This window comes from Xiphophorus hellerii, chromosome 3, assembly GCF_003331165.1.
Source record: "Xiphophorus hellerii strain 12219 chromosome 3, Xiphophorus_hellerii-4.1, whole genome shotgun sequence".
NCBI lineage: Eukaryota > Metazoa > Chordata > Actinopteri > Cyprinodontiformes > Poeciliidae > Xiphophorus > Xiphophorus hellerii.
In genome coordinates this window covers 10,254,583-10,280,776 of record NC_045674.1, presented here as the reverse complement: position 1 = coordinate 10,280,776, position 26,194 = coordinate 10,254,583, and the positions used below count along the sequence as shown (strand labels likewise).

General features: G+C 37.1%; 1 protein-coding gene across 3 annotated transcripts in view; it reads left to right on the top strand.

Moving 5' to 3' along the window:
- Nucleotides 1-24,316, top strand: part of slc9a1a (solute carrier family 9 member A1a) — a 29,920-nt gene extending 5,604 nt beyond the window's left edge. For 2 of the 3 annotated variants that reach the window (XM_032557884.1, XM_032557883.1), the window contains 12 exons: nt 10,626-11,104; nt 11,905-12,155; nt 14,320-14,537; nt 14,706-14,899; nt 16,568-16,657; nt 18,077-18,147; nt 18,753-18,929; nt 20,146-20,278; nt 20,543-20,644; nt 21,210-21,288; nt 22,195-22,251; nt 23,657-24,316. In XM_032557884.1, coding sequence (XP_032413775.1) covers nt 10,626-11,104; nt 11,905-12,155; nt 14,320-14,537; nt 14,706-14,899; nt 16,568-16,657; nt 18,077-18,147; nt 18,753-18,929; nt 20,146-20,278; nt 20,543-20,644; nt 21,210-21,288; nt 22,195-22,251; nt 23,657-23,922 — 2,117 coding nt within the window. In that variant the 3' untranslated portion in view covers nt 23,923-24,316. The remainder of the gene's footprint in view (nt 1-10,625; nt 11,105-11,904; nt 12,156-14,319; nt 14,538-14,705; nt 14,900-16,567; nt 16,658-18,076; nt 18,148-18,752; nt 18,930-20,145; nt 20,279-20,542; nt 20,645-21,209; nt 21,289-22,194; nt 22,252-23,656) is intronic. The other variant, XM_032557885.1, reaches the window with a different exon arrangement.
- The last annotated feature ends 1,878 nt before the right edge of the window (nt 24,317-26,194 follow it).

The following is a 26,194-nucleotide window of genomic DNA, read 5'->3' as shown; positions in this document are numbered from 1 at the left end:
GTAGCCAATCAGAAAGCTCAAATTCCCCTCGTGCTTTCTGAGGGGAAATTACGGAAGGGAATCCCAAACAGCTGACACGGCCGAAGTCCAACAGACATTGGTGAGGATATGTGGAAACAACATTAATGTTTGTTCAACATTTCGTGCAAAGAATATAGAAATGACAAGGGGAGGAGTTGGAGCGAAATTGCTACCGCAGTTGATAAACCCGGTAACTTTTCAGCTGTTCTTCGTTAACGTGACATAAATAGGTTATAATAATTTTCATTCAGTCAGGACTGAGACTAGCCACATGCATTGCAGGTAGATTGTAGTAAAGCATTAATTAATGCCTGGTTTTAAAATTAGTCAACTGGACTTGTAGCCATTATTTGGTGCCCATTGTTGGACACCACATGGCACGATGGAGCCGATCCAACCGTTATAATTAAGATTTCTGTCGGCTAATGTGTGGTCTCTCAGGTTTTGAAAATGGGCTGACAATCGACTGACAACTCTAAGATCGTGTAGTGTGCGCTGGGCATTACACTAAGGAAAAGAGGAAAGGAGGGTCAGTGGAGAGCACCGGAGTTGAGCCTTTTTTCATTCAGTGTCATCAACAGAAAGAAGAAAAGGCCGGAATAAACGATAAAGCCGATAATTAAAATGAGGTCGATAGTTTTAATTTATCGTGCGATTAATTGATTTATTGTTTATCGCGACAGGCCTAGACACACCTGTGTGAATTACCTTGATACTTGTGAAGCTATTTGTGTTCTGTTTTCCCTTCCTACTGGTGAGGTTGTTGTAACAGGTTAGCCTGGTCCAGTTGGGTTTGCCCTCCTTGTATGATTCAGAGCTGACCAAATATTCTCAGAAGGACTGTGTTGCTTCCATGTAAAAATCAATGAAAGCATACAGTTTCATTCAATAGCTGATACATGAGCTTAGTTTGTGCTGTTGCTGGAGTTTGGCTGCAACCCAAAACTTGTTTTTCTCACATGGGAGAGAACACCGTAAAGAGCATCAGTTAAAAAAAGTTATATTAGGCGATGTTTTTCTTTAGTTTATGGGAGATTAGTGAAATTTTTATATTTTCTTAAAATTATGACTTTAAAACCCTTTATTATTGATTAATGTTATGGTGATATTTGTTTAACGTAATTCACAGTTAGTCAGTATGATTTGTAAAGAGTCATAAAACAATATAAGAATACTATCAGACATTTACTGTGGTTAAGTAAGTTATAAATTTTATCAGCCACTAAAGATTATGCTTGCTGAATACCACCACCATGACATCAAATGGGTGTTACAGAAATTTTTTTTTTTTTTTTTTTTTTTTTATCGCCCCGCAAGGGGTCTCTTTTTGTGGGCTCTTGTGTCCCTTTTTCAAAGTAGGCTGACAGGAAAGGGGGGAAGACATGCGGTAAACGTCGTCAGGTCCGGGAGTCGAACCCGCGACAGCCGCATCGAGGCTACGTTTTGCCTGAATGTGGGTCGCGCTAACCCCTCCGCCACCACGGCACGCCCAGAAATCTTATTTTTTAGTGTAATATTATTAGTGACCTTGCTATTTTAACTGCTGCCGAATACCTAATAATAGAGAGATTAACATTAAGTGTTTTTGTCTGACTAGTAGTACTTATCACATATTTATTACATTTCAGGGATTTTTTTTTCATTTATGGGGTATTTTCTTAAAGACTAAAAACTATATCAGACATGGACACAGAGAAAGAAAGTGCCCACAGAGAAAATGGTTTGTTGACTTGTCCTTGACCTTAAGAGGAGGCTTAGATGGGCCACTGATCTATTCATGAATTCTCAGAAGGCATTTGGGGTCAGAGGTTTGAAATGATTATACCCTGACAGGTTCCACATAGTTGTGCAATGTGAACTGAGAATTTGGTATCCAAGCAGAAGAGAGAGTACACATTTATCTTCTATCTGTACTTGCAGCTTGTTTAGCAATTGTTAAAAATCACACTTATTGTATTCTGATGAGTAATCTCACTTTTTGTTTTAGATTTTTATGTTGTGGCCTTTATTCATCAGTTACTTGAAGGGCAGAGTGGACAGGGGAGACCTTCAGTAAAAGACCCATGGTCAGGAACCAGATCAACTGCTTCGAGGACTATATTCACTGTATATGGTGCACAGTTACTACCCTTTCAAATCCTGATTTTATCTTTGTCAATACTATGTTAAGAATGCTGAAGTTGTTAGAAACATGTGCTCAGACAAGGTTGCTTCCTAAAGAGACATACCCAGAATCTAGAAGACAAAACAAGGAAGTTTTGCTTTAACTCATTTGTCACTCATTTAAAACCTTTAGCTACTGGATTAATTTATGCAATAGTTGTTGTGGAGAAGTGTGGAAGCTCACCAGTTACCTGAACTTTAAAACTATCCTCATCTATAATGCTTATATGGAAGAAAAGTCCTAGTATTGCATTAGAAAGCACAGCTTGATAAGTTCAAAGCAATGTCACAAACTGCTTTGCTTATCTTTACTATGTTATTTAGGTTAAGACTTGGACAAGAAGACTTCCAGGTTTATTGACAAAGAAGGTTATTGACTTTCTCCTATTCTTAAGTACTACTGTACTTGTGCAACATTTCTGGGGTGAAAGATTAAAGTCAATCATGAAAAGGGCTATTATTATGTATTTTCAGGCACATAGTGACATTTTACTACACAGTCAAGTAACTGTTACATTCAGTTATTATGAAAATGTTTTATACATTCAAAATAACTTAAAATAAATTTGACTTTGCATTATAGCATTTTCTGATACCTTGAAATTGGCCTCTGGCTCTTTAAGAAGGTAATGCCCTTTCCGTCGCTCCCTCTTTAGCACGACCTTGCTTCTCCATGATGTTGCTTACAACCATTTTTAGGAGAGTTGGACTGAGAAGTAATTCATATAATAAGCTCCGTAGATGCACAGTTCCACCAGGTGTTTGCTAATTGCAGCTGCCACTAGTCTGGTGGAGCTGCCTGGGGGAGACATGGAGGAGGGGAATGAAGCTCCAAGGTGGCTCTTTGAGTAAATAGGCAGCGCTTTGTATGAGCAGAGATTAAGAATGGTTGCCATGGGAGATTCAAGAATTTCTCAATCATGCATGAATGAATCAAAGAAATACGCCAGGCATGTGTTTGAAGAGGCAATAACATTGTAACGTGATATACAGCACAAAGGCATAATTTTTTATAATGCTTCCCCTTCAAGGAGAAAAGTCTGTACATTAATCCATCAGCAGCAAACGTGGTGTCTTAATGACCTCTGTCCCTCTTTTCTCTTTTATAATTCCAAAACTTAAAAACAAAGAAAAAAATTAAAGCCCATATAAGTTGAAAAAAATTAGAAATTCCTAAAGTTTGATCAATTCTTTTACATATATTCAGACATCAAACTTCACAGTAAACACCACAAATTAGGAGCCTAACACTTTGTAAGAGCAATGTCCAATAGTCAAAACAGCAGCCCATAAATTCCAATAAAATTATTTTACAAAAAAGCCGTTTCGGGGTAGCGTAATCTTGCTGAAGCCTGGTACATTGTGATTGCTGTCCGAGTTGAATGGGTCTTTAACGTCCAACTTTTCATCCAAAGTTAATATTGAGAATGGCACTAGAAAGTACTGTGGCTTAACGTTGCTACCACAATAAAAATCTGTTTCCCTATCTGTATTGGGTGCTTCTTATATCTTCTTTTTTGTACCTCTCAGAATTCTAATATAGCTTGTAGTCAACCTAGCAATCAACACTTGCCCTAACATGTTGCAACATTTCCTCTGTCTAAAACAGCTTGAGTCTTGGTAAAACTTTTTTTCTAGCGAGCTCAAAAGGAGTAGCATTACTTTGTAGTGAAGAGTGTTAAGATCTGCTGTCACAATATGTGGAACAAAAGGAGGAACTTGAGCTTGCTGTCGTGCATCAATGATTTGAGCTTAGTTTCACAAGTATTGCAGGCCCGTTGTTTTCTAAAGAATGTCTCTTACGAGAAGAAATGCAACAGGCATCACAGAAACGATCTCTTCTAGGATCCTGTTGTGCTTTCACACTTTCTGATACCTGTCAATAGTCCATACATTAGTGTCTGAAGCTAGATCTACAGTTTTTTCTTTTGTTTAAATGATCACACTCATAGAGTGAAAATGAATACTTTATATTCATTAGTTATAAAATTATTATATTGCCCTCTTTTAGCTTTTCTGAGAAAGGTGATATAATAAAGGATGTTAGGTAAATTGTAAGATGAATAATCCATAGTTGTTGACATGACAGCATTGCAACCGTTACCACGTAACAGAAGCCATCTTGTGAGAAATCATTAGTAGAAGATGGCACTGCTATGTTCATATATCTCACTAGGGGTTTTGTCGAGCTATCCCTGGCCTTAATAAATAATTGAAACCAATGGCAGTCCTGCATAACTGGCTGTGCACAATAGTCCACATTAAACAATGAAATGATGACTCAGAGCTGCTTATCTGTACCACACCACTGTGGTCACGAACAAGGCCTCCATCACTCCGAAGTCAACGTGTTTCATGACTTTTATGCGAAATCCAGTCTGTTACACAGTGGTGTTTGAGAGCTGGTCAGCTAATTATATGTCACTGTTTTTATAACCATAATTAAACAAATGTCCCATCAGTCACACTCTTCAACAAAAAGTGTTTTTAAATGTGTTTTTTTTTTGTCTCTCTCTTTTGTGCTTGCTCATTGAAGCTAATGCAGTTGCCAACAGTGCCCGGCTAGTCACCTGGCAACAGGACAATGTTCCTGGCTTTGGAAATGATGATGTGTTGCAAGTCTCAGGCTATGTCGACACTCTGTACACTTAAAGAAATGAAAGAACTGCCACCCTTAGCTGGTTTTATATTATCGTGCTCCATAAAGGCCCTCATGAGGGAATAAAGCACAGGACACAGATGGTACTGTTGTTAAGCAGCCATCACAAATGACCTGAAGTTGGTATTTGTCAGTGCAAAATAAAAAAATAAAAAACTTTACATGCAATGTTTACTTCAAGAACATTCAGAGCCTTTAAAAAATGACTTGAACTTTTTCCTCATTCGGTCATGTACTACAAACTTTATGTTCTTTTGTTTTATGTGACATTCCAACACAAATTACTGCACAATTGTTTTATGAAAACATCTGAAAAATGTATTGTGCATTTGTATGTATTATTATTTTAAACCCTACCATTGCAGCTCTGGTTGTATGTGTTCTGCTTGAAGGTGAACCTTTGACCAAAGCTCAAGCTTTAATTCTGCTCCAGATCCCATCAGCTTTGACTAGGTTCCCTGTCTCCCTCACAGCTGATCACAGTAGAGCAGATGTGAAGGGAGATGTACAGTATGAACAGCCAGAGTTTTATTTTGGTCTTATTTGACAAGAGCACCATCATCTGCATGTGGGCCGTGTCTGCTACCTGGTTTACAGACAACTACAAATTGGCCTTCCGATACCATTGTTTCAACAGTAGCTTTTTTTCTGCCACTTTTCCATTAACTTGTGGAGTTCACAGATTTTCCCTCCTGAGCTGTGGATTGTTTCTGCCCCTCCATTACCATACTATTGACTTCTGCTTTGATTAATATACAGAATAGCTGTATTTGTCCTGAGATTAAATTACAATTACTCTCTTTAGTATTTTGGTTACGTTTGAAAACAGCTGTTAGCAGTGGGCAGTTTTTCAACTGAGGTATCAGAGGAAAGGGTGCTTAATAAAACAGTGCACTACACGTTTTAGATTTATACTTGTCACACATTTTAAAATCTGTTTATCTCTTTCATTTTACTTTAGTATTATTTAATATTTTATGTTGGTTTGTCACATACCCAAAAACCAATTTAAAGCTTGGGGTTGTACCTTGTGGAAAGTTTAAGGGACGAAAATACGTTTACAAGGAATTGCACATACCTCTTAACCACACTGACATAACTACTATTACTATTATTCCTGCCTGTTCACTATCTAATCTTCTCTAAACTGAAAGAACCATGAGTTATAATTTAAGTCCTTCAGGAGGAATTTTTAAAACGGTGTGAAATGTCATTACTTAGCCAGCGTTGGATGTTTCCACATACTCAACAAGCCCTGCAGGATGTCTTGAGAGTCCTTACACGTAGAAGGCTCAGTAATCATCCTGAAATGTCTTTTTTGACTCTTCCTGATTGAACTGTATGCACAGCCTTGGCCCTTTTAGACACTCTTGAAATATGTTTAATTTAGAGTTTCCCTCTTTGATCCGGTATTGAACGCGACTCTCCTTGAGGCATGAGCAGCAATACATTATACCAGCTAGCCGTGACTATTGCTTTCCTTGAGGACTGTGTACTTTAGCATTTTAACAGTTTATTTTTTTCTAGCAGAACTCAATGGGATATTTTAGAAATATGTTCCTGATAATTTCTTTCCGCAGGAGTCAAGGTAGTATTCCTGTGCATTTGTGACCTCTATTCCTGCCTCTGCAGAGATACTGATATTCACATGGCGGGCTTATCAGTCACAATGTACCTCTTGTTTTATTGCCATATTACATACCAGTCCATTGTGGGCTATTTATGGATTAGGGTTCAAAGACACTCACTGGCTTTACACAAGGGATCATAGGACTGTGTCTAATAATACCACTGTGTTGTTTCCCACGCCACCATTTAGATTCTGATACGTCTCTGTCAACTGAGCTTGACTCCATTGAAATGCATATTCTTGACTTGGAATCTGTGATTCCGTTGACTTTTTTGATTGGTGTGGCTTGATCAGGTTTCACTCTCCATGTAAAAGTGATATGCTAAGTCAGGTCAGAGTGTTTTGAATATGTTAAACTGAGGGAATGAATTGCTCCCTCTAGGCACTACTTAAAGTGTGTGCATAGTTGTGTATTTAAAAGAGAGTCTCTGTAACCTTCCAAGCAGATCATACTGGCTGCAAATTATTGAGAAAATAATTGAGGTAATTGCTTAATAAATATTAAAAAGTTGTGGTTCTCTTAGAAATAAAGTAGAACCTTAACAAAAATATTTGCTCTCTTTTTTTATTTGGGCCTTTTAAGTCTTGTACTTGCTCTGTGTCTGCTCTGAAAGAGCACTGAAAAATGTCTCCTTGATGTCTCACTTTCAGATGTTAAGCTTTTTTTTCCCTAGCAAGCTGTTTTCCTTTTGGTTCTGGTATGTCTTATTGCTTTTTTTGGCTTAAAGGTGCAACATATGTCTTTAAATGTACTTAGAAATTGGGAACAAACTGAAATTGTCAGATGGTTTCATAAAGCAAAACACCTACATTCACAAGATTTCTGAGGCATGATTGTCGTCATTGTTTCTGTTTGTCTGAGAACTAATTAGAGCTTTCTGGGCTTTTTACTGTGTGATCCCATGTCCCCAAACTGAACTGATATACAGCATCTCTCACACCGATGCTTCTGTTACAGTTGGGCATGACTTACTAATTACATAACAAACTCTATGGTAGTTGAGATATTGTGACCATGAAGGTGCTAATTCGTCTTTAAGTCCTCAGTGATCAGTTTAATGCTTCTCTCTACATAGACAGTCTCAGAATAAAAACAAACATAGAACTTAAATCTAGCTCACTAAACATATTTTAAAGACTGAAAGATACTACAGGATAGCAATATCACCCTTCCTGTTTATAGACTTTCTATAGTTTCTTGAGGTGTATTTTTTAAAACGAAGATTTAAGATGAAGAAAAGTGCTTTGCTGTAGACATCTGTAGAGAAATGAAGTGCATTAGACCATGAAATATAATGCCTACTTCTCCAGCAGTGCTGTCATCAAACTGTCCAAGCATTTAATACTTCCACAGATGTCTTGTATATCTGAAAAATTTCTGTTGGAGATTTCTGACATCCTGTCAAGACACATCCATCCACCAATCCATCCATTCATTTTCTCCACCCACTTAATCCTGTTTAGGTTCACAGGAGTCAGGGATTTGTCAATCTGAAGCAGTTTGAAGGTTTGAGTACTGCATGGGCAGGTGCACTGACAGAGAATCATTGAAGCACACAATCATATTATAGCAGTCTAACAAAATTCTAATTGTCGTTTCAGTACTGCTTGGATGCAATATGGCACCCAATTTATTTTGTTACCAGGCCTTTGCAGAGCTCGAGGAAATCAGCTATTTATTTTTGCATGGATGCATCTAAAAGTTGCAGGACGGTAGATGTTGAGAACTAGACTTGGGCATCCTGTCCTATAGTACTAAACTGAATAAGCTCCCTGTTGTTTTGTATTGATTTAATTTCATTTTAAGAGAAGTAAGGGAGAAAATATAATTGGACTGGATTTTTAAACCATGCACCTTCCCTAAAAAGTTCTATGTAGGTCTGTTTATCTAATGGCTTTGGCATTATTTATTACAAGGTAGGTACTTTTTTATGTCAATGCTTAGGGCTGTAAAACTGTATCTATATTTACATGTGCAAAATTATTTGATCAGATTGAAATGTATTTGTATCAAATAATCCAAATATATTGTTTAAATGGGCCCAATATTAATTGATCCGATCATGACGTGCATTTATATTAACTAGAACTTATTCAGAATGGAAGCCCTCACATGTGCAGAGTTGTAAAAATTTCCCTTAAAAAACACAGAAATATTTTTTCTTCAGTCTGTTCTGAACATAAAAACAAATGCAGTAGTGTGTTTGTTCTTTGCATTCTGAGTGGCCAGAATGGACGCACGCCAGGTTCCAATAACAGTTGAGATCTAACTCCACTGCCTAATTCAACTATAGACTAAGCAGCACATGCTATTGGGCTTCTTGCTTTATAGGTTGAGAGGGCAGGAAGAAATAAACAGAGTTCTGTGCTGCTTCCAACTGTTGCCTTTATCTTCGTAAACATGTGCAGTCAGGTCATTTTGCTACAATCAGAATAACACAAACAGAAAAAATGTTAGCATGCATGCCATTCTTATTATCAATTGGCATTTACCCTCTCATTCGGATTAAAATTTCATCCGTTTGAGCTGAATCCAATCAGTATATTCCGACTGGGGTTATTTACATGACACAGTTTTATTCTGATATACCGTTTATTCCAATTACTTATGTCCATGTAAACATGCCTGGTGTGTGCCTGACGAAGTTCTGTGACCAAAACATTTCGTAGTAAATTTAGTGGTTTATTGATTGGGAGTTTCTCCTACACATCTTTTTCAGCTATTGGTGAAATTCAGCAGATTTATTTCCAGACCACATATCTTTAAAGTACTGATCATGCATAAATGCATAAAAAAACATCAAGCAAAAGAGCTTTTGTGGGTATTGGATAATGTGAACTAATGTTTTTGCTATAAACAATACAAGAAACTGTAGTGTGAGTTTTGTGCAGACATACCTTGTGAAGACGAGCTTAATCAAAGCCTATTTTTCATAACTTTTTTAAGGTTCTATCTAAATGTTAGATACATGTGGTATTTTGTTATGTTGTTCCCTGATGAAATTGTTGTCGCTTCTGAGCTTGTTCTAATGTTTTGCTTTGCACATACTTTTGTTTCTATTTTGTCTCATTGTCATCTTTCCGTGGAGACATTTGTTACAGTGACATTTGCTTTCAAACATTCAGCTTGACACATACCTGCGTGGCAGCAGTGTACAGTAAATACAGCCAGCTGACTCGCTGGATTTCACTTATCACCTTTTTTATATGTTGCTGGTCAGACAGACCAGACTAACACGCACTTTTAGAGTGTTGGGCTTTATGTGAAACCAACTCCGCCTGGATCACCATTGTTTAAATGTAAAGAAAAAACTTTCAATGGGAAAAACCTTTTCTCACTTATTAGATCAGACTTTCTGCTTGTGGTGGCTTGAGCTGCCTGGAGATTTCAGACATGCTTGTGCAGTTAAGCAAGCCCTCTCTGCCTGAGGCAACAAAAGAGATTTCAATTAGCAGAACTTGCAAAAGTGTATTATGTCGTAATTCAAAAAGGCAAAAAGGTTTAAGGATTTTTTTTTTTTTTATTTCTCTCGGATTTTTTTCTAATGAATGCTCAGCTAATATATTTCAAATGCAGCTGGACATGTCTGTCAGTTTTATGAATCTCCCTCTTGATCTTTTCAGTACATTTATAGTTCACTGTTTACGACTTTATGTGCAGAGAATTTGTTTTGTCAGGTAAACGGTGAAAGCAAGCTCTGGCATGTTGCCCGTCTCGTTGCATTTCCATGGAACATTTTCATTGCAGAACATTAGCATTTTCTAATATACGTTTTACAGTCTGCAGCTAAATCTAATGAAGTCAAAATGTATGTATTATTCCATATTTTATTTTACAGCTTATTTTTCTTGTAAGATTTACTTAAACAAAGTAACAGAAATAAATTAAAGGCTTCAAGGTCATTTTGAAGAAAAAAAATTAGTAGTAATAGTTTTTGTCAACTATTAAGAGACGCTAATTTAGGTTATGTGAAATGACTGGTTCTTGTCCAGTCCTTACAAACGTAAGCATTTGAATTTTTATTTTAATGTTTATTTAACGTGGCCTTTATAGCCTGAGTCTTCCCTATTTGCTCCTGATTCCACAAATATGTCAGAAATGTCCACAAACAGATTTTAAATAATTATTTACTCTTTTCCTTTCTATGTCAGGTTTCCATCTGATTCCTCGTCTATCAAACGTCGTGCCAGAGAGCTGCCTGCTAATATCTGTTGGCCTACTAGTCGGAGGAATCCTCAAGCTAGCTCGAGATGAGGTCCCACCAGTACTAAGCGACCGAATTTTTTTCCTCTGCCTCCTGCCCCCCATCATCCTGGATGCTGGGTACTTCTTGCCTATCCGACCATTTGTGGAAAACATTGGCACAATCCTGATGTTTGCTGTTGTGGGAACTTTATGGAACGCCTTTTTTGTCGGAGGTCTCATCTATGGTGTTTGTCAGCTCGCACAAGACAAGTACAGCGAAATCAATCTCGGCGACATTGGGATTCTGCCTTGTCTGCTGTTTGGCTCCATCATCTCTGCTGTGGATCCTGTTGCTGTGCTCGCTGTCTTTGAAGAGATTCACATAAACGAGCTGTTGCACATCTTGGTGTTCGGCGAATCACTGCTGAACGATGCTGTAACAGTGGTAAGTTGTCATAGTTAGAATAAAGAGATTGGTTAGATGCATATCAACAGATGAACATACAAAGCATAAACAGTTTCAGTTAAGGGTGAAAGCAGAAAACCCTGCACAAGTAATCTTGATAATGGGTATAATAGTTTATTCACTGACAATGGTTTGGCTAACTTTTGACAACTGAAAACACTGGAACAAAATCGATTCATATTATCAATAACTTAACATACTTGAATTATAGCTATTAAAAGCACACATTTATAGAACACAGACAGGTATTTTTAACAACATCTTGTACAATAAATACTTTTACTTGTGCTCAGTGCCATCCAGTTTTATCCCTACTGTACATTACTTTCATTCCATCAACACCATTGTCTCCAGGTAACAAATTTACCTCCATGATTTGGCAGCACAGTCTCACGTAGAGAAAGACTAGAATATCCTGTCTGTTGCTGCAAGAGCTTTTATATTGTGAAATGCTAAGCTAGCGGCTTGTGAATAGCATTTATAGGATACATTGAAGCTTATTTTTATGAGCTCAATATAAACTATGACAACATGAGACTTATTATGTGGCTGATTCTATGTTGCAATACACTTTTTGTGAATTTCTGAGGACATATATGCAATTTTTTTGTACAATTTTCTGCACTTTGATAATACAACTAATAATATAATTTATGTTTTATGTGTGTTTGTTCTGGTTTTTTATGCCTTTTCTTTGGATCATCTTTTCATATTTTTTGTTTTCTCACCTGTTTTTTTTATCCTTTTACTCCCAACACCATTGTCCTTTGCCCTTCTAGGTACTCTACCATCTATTTGAGGAGTTTATGGAGTCTGGTTCGGTGTCGGCAGTGGACGCCATCCTGGGACTCGTCTCATTCCTCATTGTTGCGTTGGGTGGCGTCCTGGTTGGAGCCTTCTATGGGATCCTGGCTGCCTTCACGTCTCGTTTCACCTCCCACACTAGGGTCATCGAGCCTCTTTTTGTGTTCCTCTACAGCTACATGGCCTACCTGTCGGCAGAGGTGTTCCACCTTTCGGGCATCATGTCGTAAGTTGTGGATGAGGGACATGCCAAAGTACAATCTTTCCCTCTCTCTCTTTTTTTAACCCTCCCGCATGGTTAGTGCAACTTCGTCAAACGCATCTACGTTGGTACTGCTTTGAACCTCTCCCATGTTTCCTGTGTGTGTGTGTATGTCAAAAAAGTTTTTTTTAATTTAAATATACATTTCTGTAGGCTTTTTCTTGAACCTTCAATCTTGTTAATCTCAGTATTTTAACCTGATCTTTATACATTTCTCTTAAGAGAGCTTTAAAGAGAAACTACTACTTGATCTGTTCAGTGAATATTATTGTTTTTTACCCAGATAGGTTAAATTTAATTTCCATTACTGAATTATTTTTTTAGCTGTGTAACTTGTTGAGCTACCTGCGATCAGAAATCTAGTTTGTTAGTCTTCAAAAGAAATTAAATGAAAATAAGGTCTGTGGTCACATTATCAGGGTTTCCCCCAGAAAACTAGCTAAGCTTGCTGGTCAGGGCACCCAGGTGGTCCACCGGGGTTTTGTATTAAAAGATGTTAAGTTGACAGGAAATGTAAAATATTACTGGGTAATTATGTTACTGGAAGACATTGCCGACAATACTTAAACCTACAACTATAGAATCTTAAAAACAACAAATCCCAAAAATACAGTTAAAATAAATATAAATTATTTGCACTTCTGCTAAATCCAAATTAAATCATCAGTTAATGGATCTAAAAACATAATGTAATGCTGAGCACATTTAGAACTCACCCAAGACATAAGTGAACTAAGAGAATATCAATGCAGTTAAATTTGATTTAATGGTTTCAGCATAGATAAATTAAAAGTTTTTAAATTGTTTAACATTTAAATTTAAGATCTTAAGGAGCTGGCAAGTTTACTTTGTAAAAGTTCAAAGAACAACCTTCATAGTTAAGTAATTTTGTTACCATAGCTACAATCTGATGCTCTCAGTTTAGTTTTAGCTCTGTTTGTTTACAAATACATCTTAGGAGCCAATTACACTAGGCCCCCTCTCCCCTCCCAGATTTCACTAAATCTGTGGTGAAATGCTGTTAGTGGTGTTAATGTTCTTAGCATCTAGAGGGGCCCTTAAATCGAATTTTGCTCCAGGCCTCATTCAACATTGGACAGGCCTTGCATGATGAGCTAGACCTGCTGCTGGATGTAGAGGGATAAATGAGAGATGTGATTTTTTGGCTTTAGTAGCTCTTCCATTTTGGGCCTATTGAGTTTTTAATAAAGGCCACAGAAACTGTTTCGGTTGCCCGAGCTTTATGGGAGGAGTTGTTCTGATTTTTTATATAAATGTCCATACAGGTGAACCTACAGTATATGAGTGATCCGTGTCGAGGTAAACTTCAGAGATCAAGCCGCCTGATTGGTGTGCGCTCCCTGTTCAGTGCATCACCTATGACAACTATAAACCCATCGTTCTTTCAGGAATAATTCTGCCCTGCCAGTAAAATGCTCAATGCGGAAGAGACGCTGGCAGTCTGACTTATTAAAGAAAAAAACAATAATTATTTATTTATTTATTTTAATAAAAACAAAAACAAGCAACGCTTAGCCTGGTGGGGGCACGTAAAACCTGCTAGACTTGTAATACATTGGGAGAGACCCTGCACTATAGTGAACCACTAATTTAAAAATGGCAAACCAACAAGACACAAAGATGCATTGTAAAGGGTCTCAGGTTCCAAAAATAGTATGTGGTTATACTTCAAGGTTTTGTAATAATTCTTAGCACAGTTGAACTATGGGCAGTCTTTCAACTGCAGTAGTATTTCAGTCATACTTCGCCTTCTTATAAGGCTATTTATTTTACCCGATATTTAAATAGTTTTTTTTGTTTATCTACTTCTGCGTAGATCATGGCTGGTTTTATGAACACCTCCATATTTTCTGAGGTGGCATTTAATCACCTCCTGCGGTACGCAGTGATTTGTTACCCGTTTTAAGATGGTGACAGAAGTTGTTGAGATACTATTTCAAAGTAATCTGACTTGTGAAATTCAAGCTTTGTAATTGCAGCACTGTCTCGTCTTTTAAAGAAAATGTTTGAATGCCGGAGTCAGAAAACATTTAGCAATATATATGCATCCAGCCAATTTTTTTTTACTTTTGTTGACACAAGATTTCCACTTTTTTTCTTTCTCCAGGTTAATAGCATGTGGAGCAGTGATGCGACCCTATGTAGAAGCTAATATATCCCACAAGTCCCACACCACTATCAAGTACTTTCTCAAAATGTGGAGCAGCGTCAGTGAGACGTTGATCTTCATCTTTCTGGGTGTGGCCACAGTGGACGGAGAACACCACTGGGACTGGATCTTCATCACAGCGACTCTCATCCTGTGTCTGGTTGCACGAGTCATAGGTCAGATCCCAAATCTCTTTTTTCTTTTTTTCTTAAAAAGAAACTTCAACAGTGAGGATTTCCTTGCAGATTTTTCCAACAGGAAAGGAGGCTTTTTGATGTGCATTGGGTGGATAAAGTCAGTGAAACATTATTTTAATTCCTCTTCTTTTTTCATCTTTTTTTCAGGCGTGGTGGGTCTTACGTTTGTAATTAACAATTTCCGGATCGTCAAGCTGACCACCAAAGATCAGTTCATTATAGCCTATGGTGGACTGCGAGGTGCCATTGCTTTTTCCCTGGGCTTCCTTCTGCACACAGATCACAAGAAGATCTTCCTGACTGCCATCATCACTGTTATTTTCTTCACTGTCTTTGTTCAGGTGAATATACTGAAGCGATTTTTCTATAAGCCCACATTAACTTTAAAGAAACTGTTCAAACTGTTTTTTTATTTCCCCTTTTTAATTATTTCTCGTGTTGCCAGATAATCACTTTCCTGCATCACCTGCATCAGTGATCAGCAAACATTTTGGTTTGCAAAAGAACTTTTGGCACAGCACATTTGCATTTATTCATCTACTTTGAATTTTTCCCCTGCGCCAGTGGCCTCATGTCCTCCCTACCTGGAGTTCACAGCTAAATGTGTATTTTCTGACATTTTATTTATACTGTGAAATTACGGACGAGGATGTGAAAGTTTGAGACGTTATTTGAATTAGCTGAAAAGTTTTTTTATTTTATTTTTTGGGTTCACCGGTTTTATTTTTTCCCCCCAGATTAAAACCAGTAACATTTTAAATCTTTGCCCATGCTGATCAGCTTATCTGTTTAGTGTTTTTTTAATAAACCATTTCGCTTGCTTATAGAGTCCGAATCACTTTTCTGTCTTACTAGTCATTCCTCTGATTTTCATAATCATTATAAAATGAGGGAAATACAAGTTACTTTGCATACAGGTTTTGATGTAGACTGTCATGAAAAAGCTGCAATGTGCTGTCATCCACTTCATGCCACTGGAGTAAGGCAGACACCTGGTTTAATCTCTTTAAGTAAGAGAAGCAAACAGTCGAGCCTATAGTTGCAGACAGGAACAAAGATACACAAACAGATGCATCTTTTCCTCCATATTAATGAGATTTAGAATTGGCATGGCTTCTGTTTGTGCTCTGGAAGTCGCCCAACATCAGGATACTTCTTTACGCGTTTGTTCCTTCTTTATATGAATAGTCACTGTTTCTATTAGGACCAGAGATGATATGTTGTTTGTGAGTGAGAAAAGTAAGTCAGTGTTGAACAACTGTTAAGTTATTATGTAACTACAATTGACAGATTTACTTGTCAATAACAGTTTTTTAATTGTCAGAAGAAGCAGCATCATATAAAGTGTTTGGTTTCGCCACCACTGAGTTGTTCTGATTGCAAGTCAAGAAACCAGTGGGATTTGCCAATTGTTCAGGTGCTGACTACTATTGGCAACACAAGAAAATAACTATGCAATTATCTCTAATTTACATTTAAACAATAAAGGTACTTATTCACAAACCATTACAGGTGCTATCAGAAGTCCTTTTATACAACTTGTACAACAACATTCACTATGTATTATATGAGCAGCAGCTACATTGGTGCTGAACCCAGGGTTGCTCTGAAACCTCAGAGTTTCCAGTCATCCACATCATAGTGTTTTTTTCTTTTTTTTTTGCTTTTAAGTAAAGGCTGCTCACAGATTGGAAAAAGATCAAATTTTTATTTTACAACCCAAGTAAAATCAATAGGTTATATTCACCATCCAATTTCTCTGTGCATTTCTACTTTATTTATCTGCACCCTGATTTACGAATTGGAAAGCATCAAAGTGGCATTAAAGTCATTAAAGTAATGTGTTATATATTACATTACTTTAATGCCAAAACAGATAATAAAAATACTGGAGAGATAAAGTTATCACAATTCAAAAGCACTTGATGATAACAGTCTATTTCCATCGTTGCAAAAGATTATGAGGGGTTTCACGTGAATAATAATTTGTTCTTCTCACCCCCTTCAAGGGTATGACCATTAAACCCCTGGTGGAGCTCCTGGCAGTGAAGAAAAAACATGAGGCGAAGCGCTCCATTAATGAGGAGATCCATACCCGGGTACGGCCTATGAAGAGCCAGCTCTTCTCAGTGTTTTTTCATTTGAATGACTAGAGCATGTTCTGTTTCCACTTTCAAGTACACATTCAGAGGCATCCATAGATGGACCAAACTGACACTTTAATCAGCTCTTTCAGGAAGCTTGATGTAATTTACTCAATCAAATGTTGAGCCTTGCCTCCACCCAGTGGCTGTGTAGCAGTACTCCATGTCTGTTCATTGAAAACCATTTCAGAAATTTTTAGCAATTATTGATTTTCTTGCCTCATTCTGTTCCATTAGTGTCTCTGTGCTTAGCGCTTTGTTTAAGCATTTTGTTTAAGTCTTCAGTACCGAATGTTTTTGAGGTTGCAACATAACTACACAAGTCTGGACACCCACAGCACACACACACACACACACACTCTCTAGGGGCTCAGTGATGAGTCACCACTGCTCGAGGCAAGAGGAGCAGACGGTTCTAATGGCTCCTTCAATGTAAAACAGCAGAGATTAGAGGGAGGCCAGAGTTGCACATTGCAGAGTGTGGAAAAGGATCTAAACAGACTGCCACCCAGACTTCTGACTAGTCTTTATTTACTCTTATTTTTACAGTAAATGATGTGAGCTACTAGTGCATGTGTTCTCAAGCATGATGCATATTTTTCAAACATGTTTATCATGGAGGTATGATGTATTTTGTAGTGGTACGTTGAACATAATATCCAATCTGATTCTTTAACTGCACTTTTGAGGAAATACACAGAAAGTCAAGTAATCGTTCTAAAGGCCAGTTTGGTGCTAGAATTATAAAAGTGCATCAATCTCTTAGTTGTGGAGTGGCAACACTTTTACAGATGACTCTTCACCCCCACAGCATGGTCCAGTCTGTATATTTATCATTTTCCTCAGCCAAAGCACAAGTGTATACAGTGGTTCTACTTAATGACTTGTTACTATAGCAACACCAGCTGTCAAACTGTCATCTCCAGGCTTAGTCAGAGCATCGTACCAATCTATGGGTCGGCTGCAGTCTAAACAACAAATCAGTTCTTACATTTCTCTGATTGTGTAAGCAGGAATCCCTCTCCTGTTAATAAAGCTGCTCCAATCAATCACCTGGCAGTGGCTGCTGCTGTTCACTTCCTCTCCTAGATTTTATTTTAAAGCCCGCTGACTGCGGATGTTAAAACTGATGTGCCCAGATATTTGTACTGTTAGTGAAGGCAACAGTGCTGATCCAAGAACTACAAGAAGCAGCTAAATAAAATGTGAATGGTTACTTACAACACATTCTCTCAAAGAAATGGCAAAAGACAAATGTTTCCATATAATACTTTGACTGTTCTTAGAATCATTTGCAGCACACACAAATCATTCCTATTAAAGATGGGGAGGTAGTCTGATCAGTTTTCTTTCTTTTTTCACATCTGCTTTCAGTTCCTTGACCACCTCCTGACTGGGATTGAGGATATCTGTGGACACTATGGACATCACCACTGGAAAAACAAGTATGTATTTTAACTGGAGCAAAGACTGTACCTTAAATATATATTGCTATTATAGTTACTATGTACAGTAGTTTAAAAAACCTGAGAGTGATGTGGTCCTTTTTGCTTACAAATTTCCCTTCCAAATTATTTTCAAAAGGAAAAACCTGAAAGTTTTGTTGCTTTCCACTGACTGCTCCTATTGTCAGGAATTGTATAGATGGATTATTAGGGCCAACAAGGTGGCTGCTGCTTTGGTTTGTTGCGATGAAGAAAGAGCTGTGACAAAAAAAACTTTCTGTTTACATTCCAACCCCCACTTATTGTGATGAGATATGGATCATGACTGGAAAACATGATCATGAATTTATGCTTGACATTGAAAGTAAACCTTTTCCACTGGATTTGTCCTTTTCCACCGAATGTGGAAATGTACATTTTGGAAAAGTTTGTACAGGTACTTCACTAAAAGTGAATGTGAGGTAACATAAAAACTATGTATCTAGAATTTTGGTAGGATTTTAGTATTTTCATCCTAGAGAAGGATAACTCTTTGACAAGAATGACCTCAATGTCTTTTTTTCCTTTTTGTTGTTGTTTATTCATCACTGCCATTCTCCTCTCAGGCTGAACCGCTTTAACAAGAAATATGTGAAGAAGATACTGATCGCAGGCGATCGCTGCAAAGAACCACAGCTCATTGCCTTTTATCACAAACTGGAGATGAAGCACGCTATTCGGATGGTGGAGAGCGGAGGGGGATCTAAGCTCAACTCTTCCTTCCCTTCCACTGTTTCCATGCAGTGAGTACTACAGACTGTATTTACTTAAATTAGCGCTGAATGGAGTGATAAATTCTTCAGCAAAGGTTTAGGGCTGCAACTCACGATTATTTTTGAAATCAGTTATTCTATCGATTATTGTAATTAGGAATGGATTAATCAGATAAAAGAAATTGCCACATTCTGCAGATTTTTCATTTTACTTCTTTAGCCTTTTTATATTAGAAATAAGAAAAGAAACATTTTATTGCCTAAAATGCAATAACAGCATTCCTTTCATGTACACTTGATCATTTGAAGCAAAGAATTCATCTGCAGCTAAAAACAAATACTTTAAATAATGTGAAATGCTCAGCCTATTCGTCTTGACTTATCAGTACAGTGTAGGGCAAATCTGGTGATTAATTTTGGGATAAACTGATTAATAATTGGATAGTAATTACAGTTTTTTTTTCTACAGAATTTGAAGTGAGTGGAGATAAAACTGCCACTTGAGGAGTTGTGGATAGAACATATTTACAGACTTTTTTTTCTTTTTTTTATCTTAAATGCAAAATGTATATGTATATTTCTTTACAGTTTTGGCTTAACTACTGCTCTGACTACATAGTATTTTCAGCAAATAGCATTCCTGTGTCTGCATACTCCATTTAACAATTAAAAGATCACTAAATTAGATGACCATTTTTTCAGTAATCACGATTAATCTCATTAATTCCTTCAGCCCTACAAAAGTTACAAATGTTAAGGTCAGGTAAGATTTGACCTTTGCTAATAAAAGTATTTTCCTGTCTATGTTGACAAATTTTAAATATGAAAGAAATGCTTTTATGTTTCAACATTTCTGAACAAAAATTATTTTCTTTGAAACAGTTTTAGCTTGTGGAGGTAAAGAGATAATGAAGAGGGATTACTTTTGTTGCTCAGATTTACCCCCTTTTAAGCACAGTTTTTAACAAAAGTCCAACTTCATATAGAAAGGATGACTGGGTAAAAAAACTATTCTGGGTAATAGAATTGTTTTAAAGATGTTCTTTCATTAGTAATTCTGCAGAAATGGTCAATCATAATTTTTTGCATCCTTAATATGTGTGAACATGAGGCAGATTTCTTCTTGTTCTGTACTGATCATCTCTGCTCAGTTAGTTACGAATATGACGAACAAACGCAAACATGATGATCAGCTATTTTTGCACCAGTCAAAAAAACAACATTTCTCATTGTTTTTCCCTGTTAGGAACATTCAGCCCAAGATCCAGTCTCCTCCTTCTGCTCGACCTGCAGAAAGAGCCCTTCCACAGCTGACCAAAGGTCGAGAGGAAGAGATCAGACAAATCCTCAGGACCAACCTTCAGAGGACACGACAGAGGGTAACTGTCATGATTACTTGTTTACACAAAAATACGACTATATAACTAGTTTCAAACGTACCACTCACTTCAGAGTTACTTATATATAGAATATATATAGTTATTCTCTCTATCCACAATCTATCGAGTGTTTACAAGAGGAAGATAAGAAATGGCAGAACCAACAATGTAGATGACCTGAACAACTGCATATATATACAGTATGTATGTATGCAGTGTTCCCGTGTTAGTCATGCAGAACCTTTTATGCTTTTTGTTTCTCAGTTGCAATCCTACAACAGGCATACTCTGGTGGTTGATCCTGATGAGGAGGGATTTGATGACTTAATCTTAAAAAAGAGGAGGAGGATGGAGCTGGACTGGAAGGTATGTAAAACTTCATCTCATAAATCATCTAATGCCATCTGTCAATGAGCTTAAAGTAAATTAAGCATTACTGAAAATATACAGTGTCAGTCTGAGAGCAGCCATGAAGAATTAAACTGATGCAGCCAAAAGCATGATTTATTATTTAATTAGAGTCAATTCTGGGTTTACCAAATTGATTTTTTTTTCTGACTCAAAGAGGTGTTAATTTATTCTCTCAGATGAGCAGTCATACGTTTTCTTCCGTTTCGTCAGCTTGTAATTGCAAAAGGAAATTGACTACTTTTTAGGATAAATTAAATGTGCTAGAAGTCACTGAGGATGGGGAGGATTTCTGTAGGCTCCCATAAAGCAAAACATCAAATTCAATTCTGTTTAATAAAGACACTGATTGAGTCAATGGTGACGCAGTGAACACTGTGAGCGGTGATTAATTTCCCTGGAAACTAAGTGAGCCAGAATGCTATTTTCTCATTGCTGTTCTATGTAAGCTTTGTGCAATACTGATGCAGCTGTTTATGACTTAAATATTCTTGCAAAATGGAGTTATTTTCTGTCTTTTCAGATAAAAGAGATGACCAACTACCTGACTGTACCTCATGCTCAAGGCTCCCCAACTATGAGCAGAGCCAGAATGGCTTCAGGTAAATATATGCATCAACTAAACACAGAACTGTAATGGATTTAACCTCTTACTGTCTGATCTCACTTAAAATCCAAGACAAACTTTTCCCCTGTAATAGAACCCAGACGGACCAGATATATTTTATGTATGTATTGTTCAGTAATTGAATTCTTTTCATGCTTTAGTGTTTCAGAACATCAAACTAATTAAGATATTAGTCAAAGACAACACAGCTAAACATAAAATGCAGTTTTTTTAATGGAGGCGTTGACTATTAAGGAAGGAAAAATACAAACCTACCTGGCCCTGTGTGAAAAAGTGATTGCCTTCTGCCCCCTCCCTTGTTAAAATAGAACTTGCCTATGGACTATCACACCTGATTTCACTCTCTGTAGCCTCATCCAGGCCTGATAACTGCCACACCTGTTCTCAATCAAAACATCACTTAAATAGGACCTTTCTGACAAAGTGAAGTACACCAAAGGATCCTCAAAAGTTTGACATCATGGCAAGATACAAAGAAATACATGAAATAAAGTAGGAAAGAGTTCACAAAAGACCCCACACCAACATTCAAAGAATCAGGTCACACTTGCTGCAGTGCCAATCCATGTAATGATGCATTCATTCTGTATAAAATGTATCTTAAATGGTCTTAAATTTGAGTTGGTAAAACCTGCAGAAACCCTGAAAACTGTATTTTATGTTTATTTGTGACTGGCTAATATTTAAATGTATTTGATGCTCTCAAACACAGAAGTGTGACAAACTTAAAAAAGGAAAACCAGGAAGGGGCCAAATACTTTCTCACACCACTGTATGTTCTATAAACTGTTCTAATGTCCCTCCCCTTCCCGACTCCTCTGATGGAAACATGTTTGCATTTGCGAGCCGGCATTTAAACCAGAGTTTGGTTTCATTTTAGGCAGAAATACTGATTTCATACCTCCTCAGCAGAAAAAAGGAAACAAACAGTCAGCAGGTATGTAGAGTAAAGCGTAGTCCTCTGAAGGACAGATGTGCCAACAGCAACTCTAATCTGCATGCTTTTATTTCTTCATTATTAATTAAGATATGCAGGTAGGCTCTAATTAGCAGCATGTTGTGTATGAGGAGCTTCAGCAGCGTCTCTATAAGCTTAAACATAGTAGAATGATAGCAGCATGTGTTTATTTCTCATTGAAAACTGCTGTGCTCAGCATTTGCTGAACTGCAAAAGTGTCTAATTAGACGAGTGACGTTATGACCTCTACATGTAGTTCATATTTTTCTCCCTTTGCACATTACCTCTAAAACCAGATGTTAACATTACATTGTATGAAAAGACACCCAGGCTTTTCTGTTCTAACTTCACATAACCTGTTTTAGTTAAGCAAAGGTTACCAACAATATTTTTATTTGATAAATACCTTAGTATTGAGAGAGATTTTTTTTTTTTTTTTTAATTATTATTTTATTAGCATTCTTTAAATTGAAAGGTAAGGTTGACATACCTTTCCTAGGCATTTGGTAGAATTGCCTTTGAAACTGTAACTGTATTACTTGGATCAGAATTTTGGCCCATTTTTCATGTCAGAAGTGATGTAGACTGCCTAACTTTTCAGCTCCCGCAATTTGTATTTGTAGCTGAGATCAGGGCTTTTTTTGTGGGTCACTACAGAACATTGCCTCAGTTGCTTCAATATTTCCACATAATGCTCTTTCCTTGTGATGACATCTTTTTTGTGAAGTGCACTAGTTCTTCCTGCAGTTTTCTGACTCCTGTTCTTACATTTGAAGGTTTCATAATTTATCCACCAAATGCAACTGTGGTCATTAGGCAAAATCCTCTTGTGAACTGACTGATTCTTCTTTTGGTATATTTCTGATGTCACACATTGTTGCCTTACAATGCATTCACAGGTGTAAAAATTATCTGGCATTTATCAAATTGAAATAATTTGGTAATTATAACAGCTCTAAAGTCGGAAAGGTTTAGTCTAATTTAATGTCGGAGTGAGAAAAACATGACTGGTTTTTTTATACACTGTATGTTAAACATCTGGTCTCAACTGTCTAGGCCAGGAGTGGACAACTCCAGGCCTCGAGGGCCGGTCTCCTGCAACTTTTAGATGTATCTCTACTTCAACACACCTGAGTCAAATAATGAGGTCATTAGCAGGACTCTGGAGAACCTGACTGCACTTAGGAGGTGATTCAGCTGTTGGATTCAAGTGTGTTGGACCAGGGAGACATCTAAGAGTTGCAGGACACTGGCCCCCGAGGACCAGGATTACCCAATCCTGGTCTAGGCTCATGCATGCCAATTGAATAATAAAACTGTATGTAATCGGTTTCAAAACCCTAATATTGCTGATAGCCTAGTAATGTTATTGTTTTGCCTGCAGATTCACAGGCTTATGTAAAGCCAGGTGCAAAAGGCGTGCCCAGCATCCAGATTGACCTGGCATCTCCACAGTCTCCAGACTCCGTCAGGCTGTTGGATGAGGTCGGACAGGACCAAGGCCTGACGATGAGCCTTCCTTCAAGTTCAAGCAGAGCTTACAAAACTGGTGGGAAAGATGACGATAGAGATCAGCAGAAACTGTTAAGGTGCCTGAGTGACCCGGGGCCCAGTGCGGATGAGGATGAGGATGAGCCCATACCAACTTAAGATGCAGATCTCTTAGAGAAGAGTTGCTGCTCTGGTTGGAATTTTCTCAAAATGACAAAAAACAAAAATGCAAATGCTGGAAGAACTAGTAATAAATAGCAAGAGAACAAGCCTGAGGGGAAAAAGAGCCATTACCTTATTATTGTCATTGCTCTTTATTTTGTTGACAGCAGTAGAAATTTACTGATGCAACTAAAATCTGGGAGAGGTCGGATTTCATGACTGACGATCTGAGACGTTCAGGAAAGAACTATGCATTACCAAAGCTTTGGACTGTTTTAGTGTCAGAAAATGTTATTTTTATCTTATGTCATTAATGTTAAGTTCAGTGAGACATTCAGGGCCTCTTGTCCTGAACATAATCAGTAAAAATAAATGTAAATTTTTCACTTTCCTTGTCAAGCTTTGCACTTTAGATTTTAGTTTTCACCATCAATCTGTCTGCTGTATTCAAACACAGATGTAGCTGTTTGAGACGTTTGGCCTTTTATCACTAGAATATTATTTTCTTTGCCTTATTTAAAATGACATATCTTTTTTTTTTTAATTTCACCATTAACTGTTTGAAATCATATTGCAGTGTGTGGATTCGAAGCTGGATGTGTGTTTACTCTGCAGGACACTGAGTTAAAGAACGATACATCTGTAAAGACTGCAGCCTTTTTCTACGACTACGGCGTTAATTATATGGGACCCTCTTTATCGCAGGAGGTTGGTGAGTTTTTTTTTTTTTGTTTGTCTTTTTTTTACCCCTCCAGGGGGTCTTTTGTGGGCTCTGGTGTCCCTTATATGAAAGTAGGTTGACAGGAAAGGGGGTAGGAGGGGGGGGAAGACATGCGACCCGATATTGTCGGGTCCGGGAGTCGAACCCGCGACAGCCGCATCGAGGACTCAAGGCCTCCAAACATGGGTCGCGCTTATCCCCTACGCCACCACGGTTTTCCTTAGGAACTGAGTTTGTCTGGAAGTTGGAGAAGATTTTGGTACCATTCTGAGCTAACATGGTACATCGTACATAAAATAACTTTTGTCTACAAATATTTACCTCAGTTATAAGAACCTGTTTAAGGTCTGGTTAAAAGTTGTTAAAGCAATTTTTTCCCCTCATACTTTAATAGCCAAGTGCCCAGTAGCAACCATTTTCTAATATCACATATTTTAAATGGTTTTTTTTTTTTGTTTTTTTTTTCAGTTTGTACAGCCATCTATTCATGTGTTATAACCTCCTGAATCACTGACTGTCTGCATGTCATTGGAAAAAATGTAAATCTATGCAGGATAGATGTTTAAAATACAGTGATTAATATCCTCTTTCTATACCCTTTAAAAGTGGTTTAGCTTCTCTACTCATGCAAAAATATTGCTAAAGGTGAAGTTAAAAATCAAACTTGGGCATTATAGAAAACAGTGAATGATAAAATAAATTCACATGAACTTTTGCACAGTCTAGCTACTAACTTATTTATCAGCTAATCCTGTTTGATAAAACTCAAATCATGTTAACCTAACTATAAACATCATCGTTGTTTACCTGTACAGAAACAGAAATGTCAAATTTCCACATAATTTTACAATATTTAATAAGGTTTTCCAACTGTTAGTTTACATTTTTATATAACATCAGTTTGTTGGAGAACATAATTGTGCTCTTTAAACTTAAAAAACCTAAATATCAAACAACTGAATTCATTTTGTTTTTATAGTCCTTGTGCTAATTATAAAACTTATTTGCTGGTTTATGCTATATTACTAGTGTAAAGATGGAAAGAAATACAAATTATTAATAAAATGTATACATTTTTACTTGACAAAAACATTAAAATCTTATTTATTGTGGTACCCTCACAATGTTTTCACTTTCCTGTTATTTATAGTTTATGAATTATATGTAATATGGCACTAAAGCTAAGACTAAATTAAATTAAAAATATAGATATTTTTTCCCCAACTTCATGAGACAACATAAGAAAGATTTGGTATTTCTTTCCACAAGGATTTCACCCAATATAGGGGAAGAAATTTACGTTATTGACCAAAGTTTGCATTTAAACTGGAGAAGGATTTCCAGTGATAGTTGTGTAAGATCATAATTTACCTCTGTTTGCTCCTTTTTCTGGTTGAAATAATACGTTTGATGTCACCCTGAACGTTTGTCATCGAGTTCAGTGGATGAAGGGTGCTGACTAGTTTGACTTTAACAATGATTTTGAGTCACAGATTTCTGCTTTCAATCATCTGTGAAGAAATGCCAGAGTAATATGTTTTGTTTTAA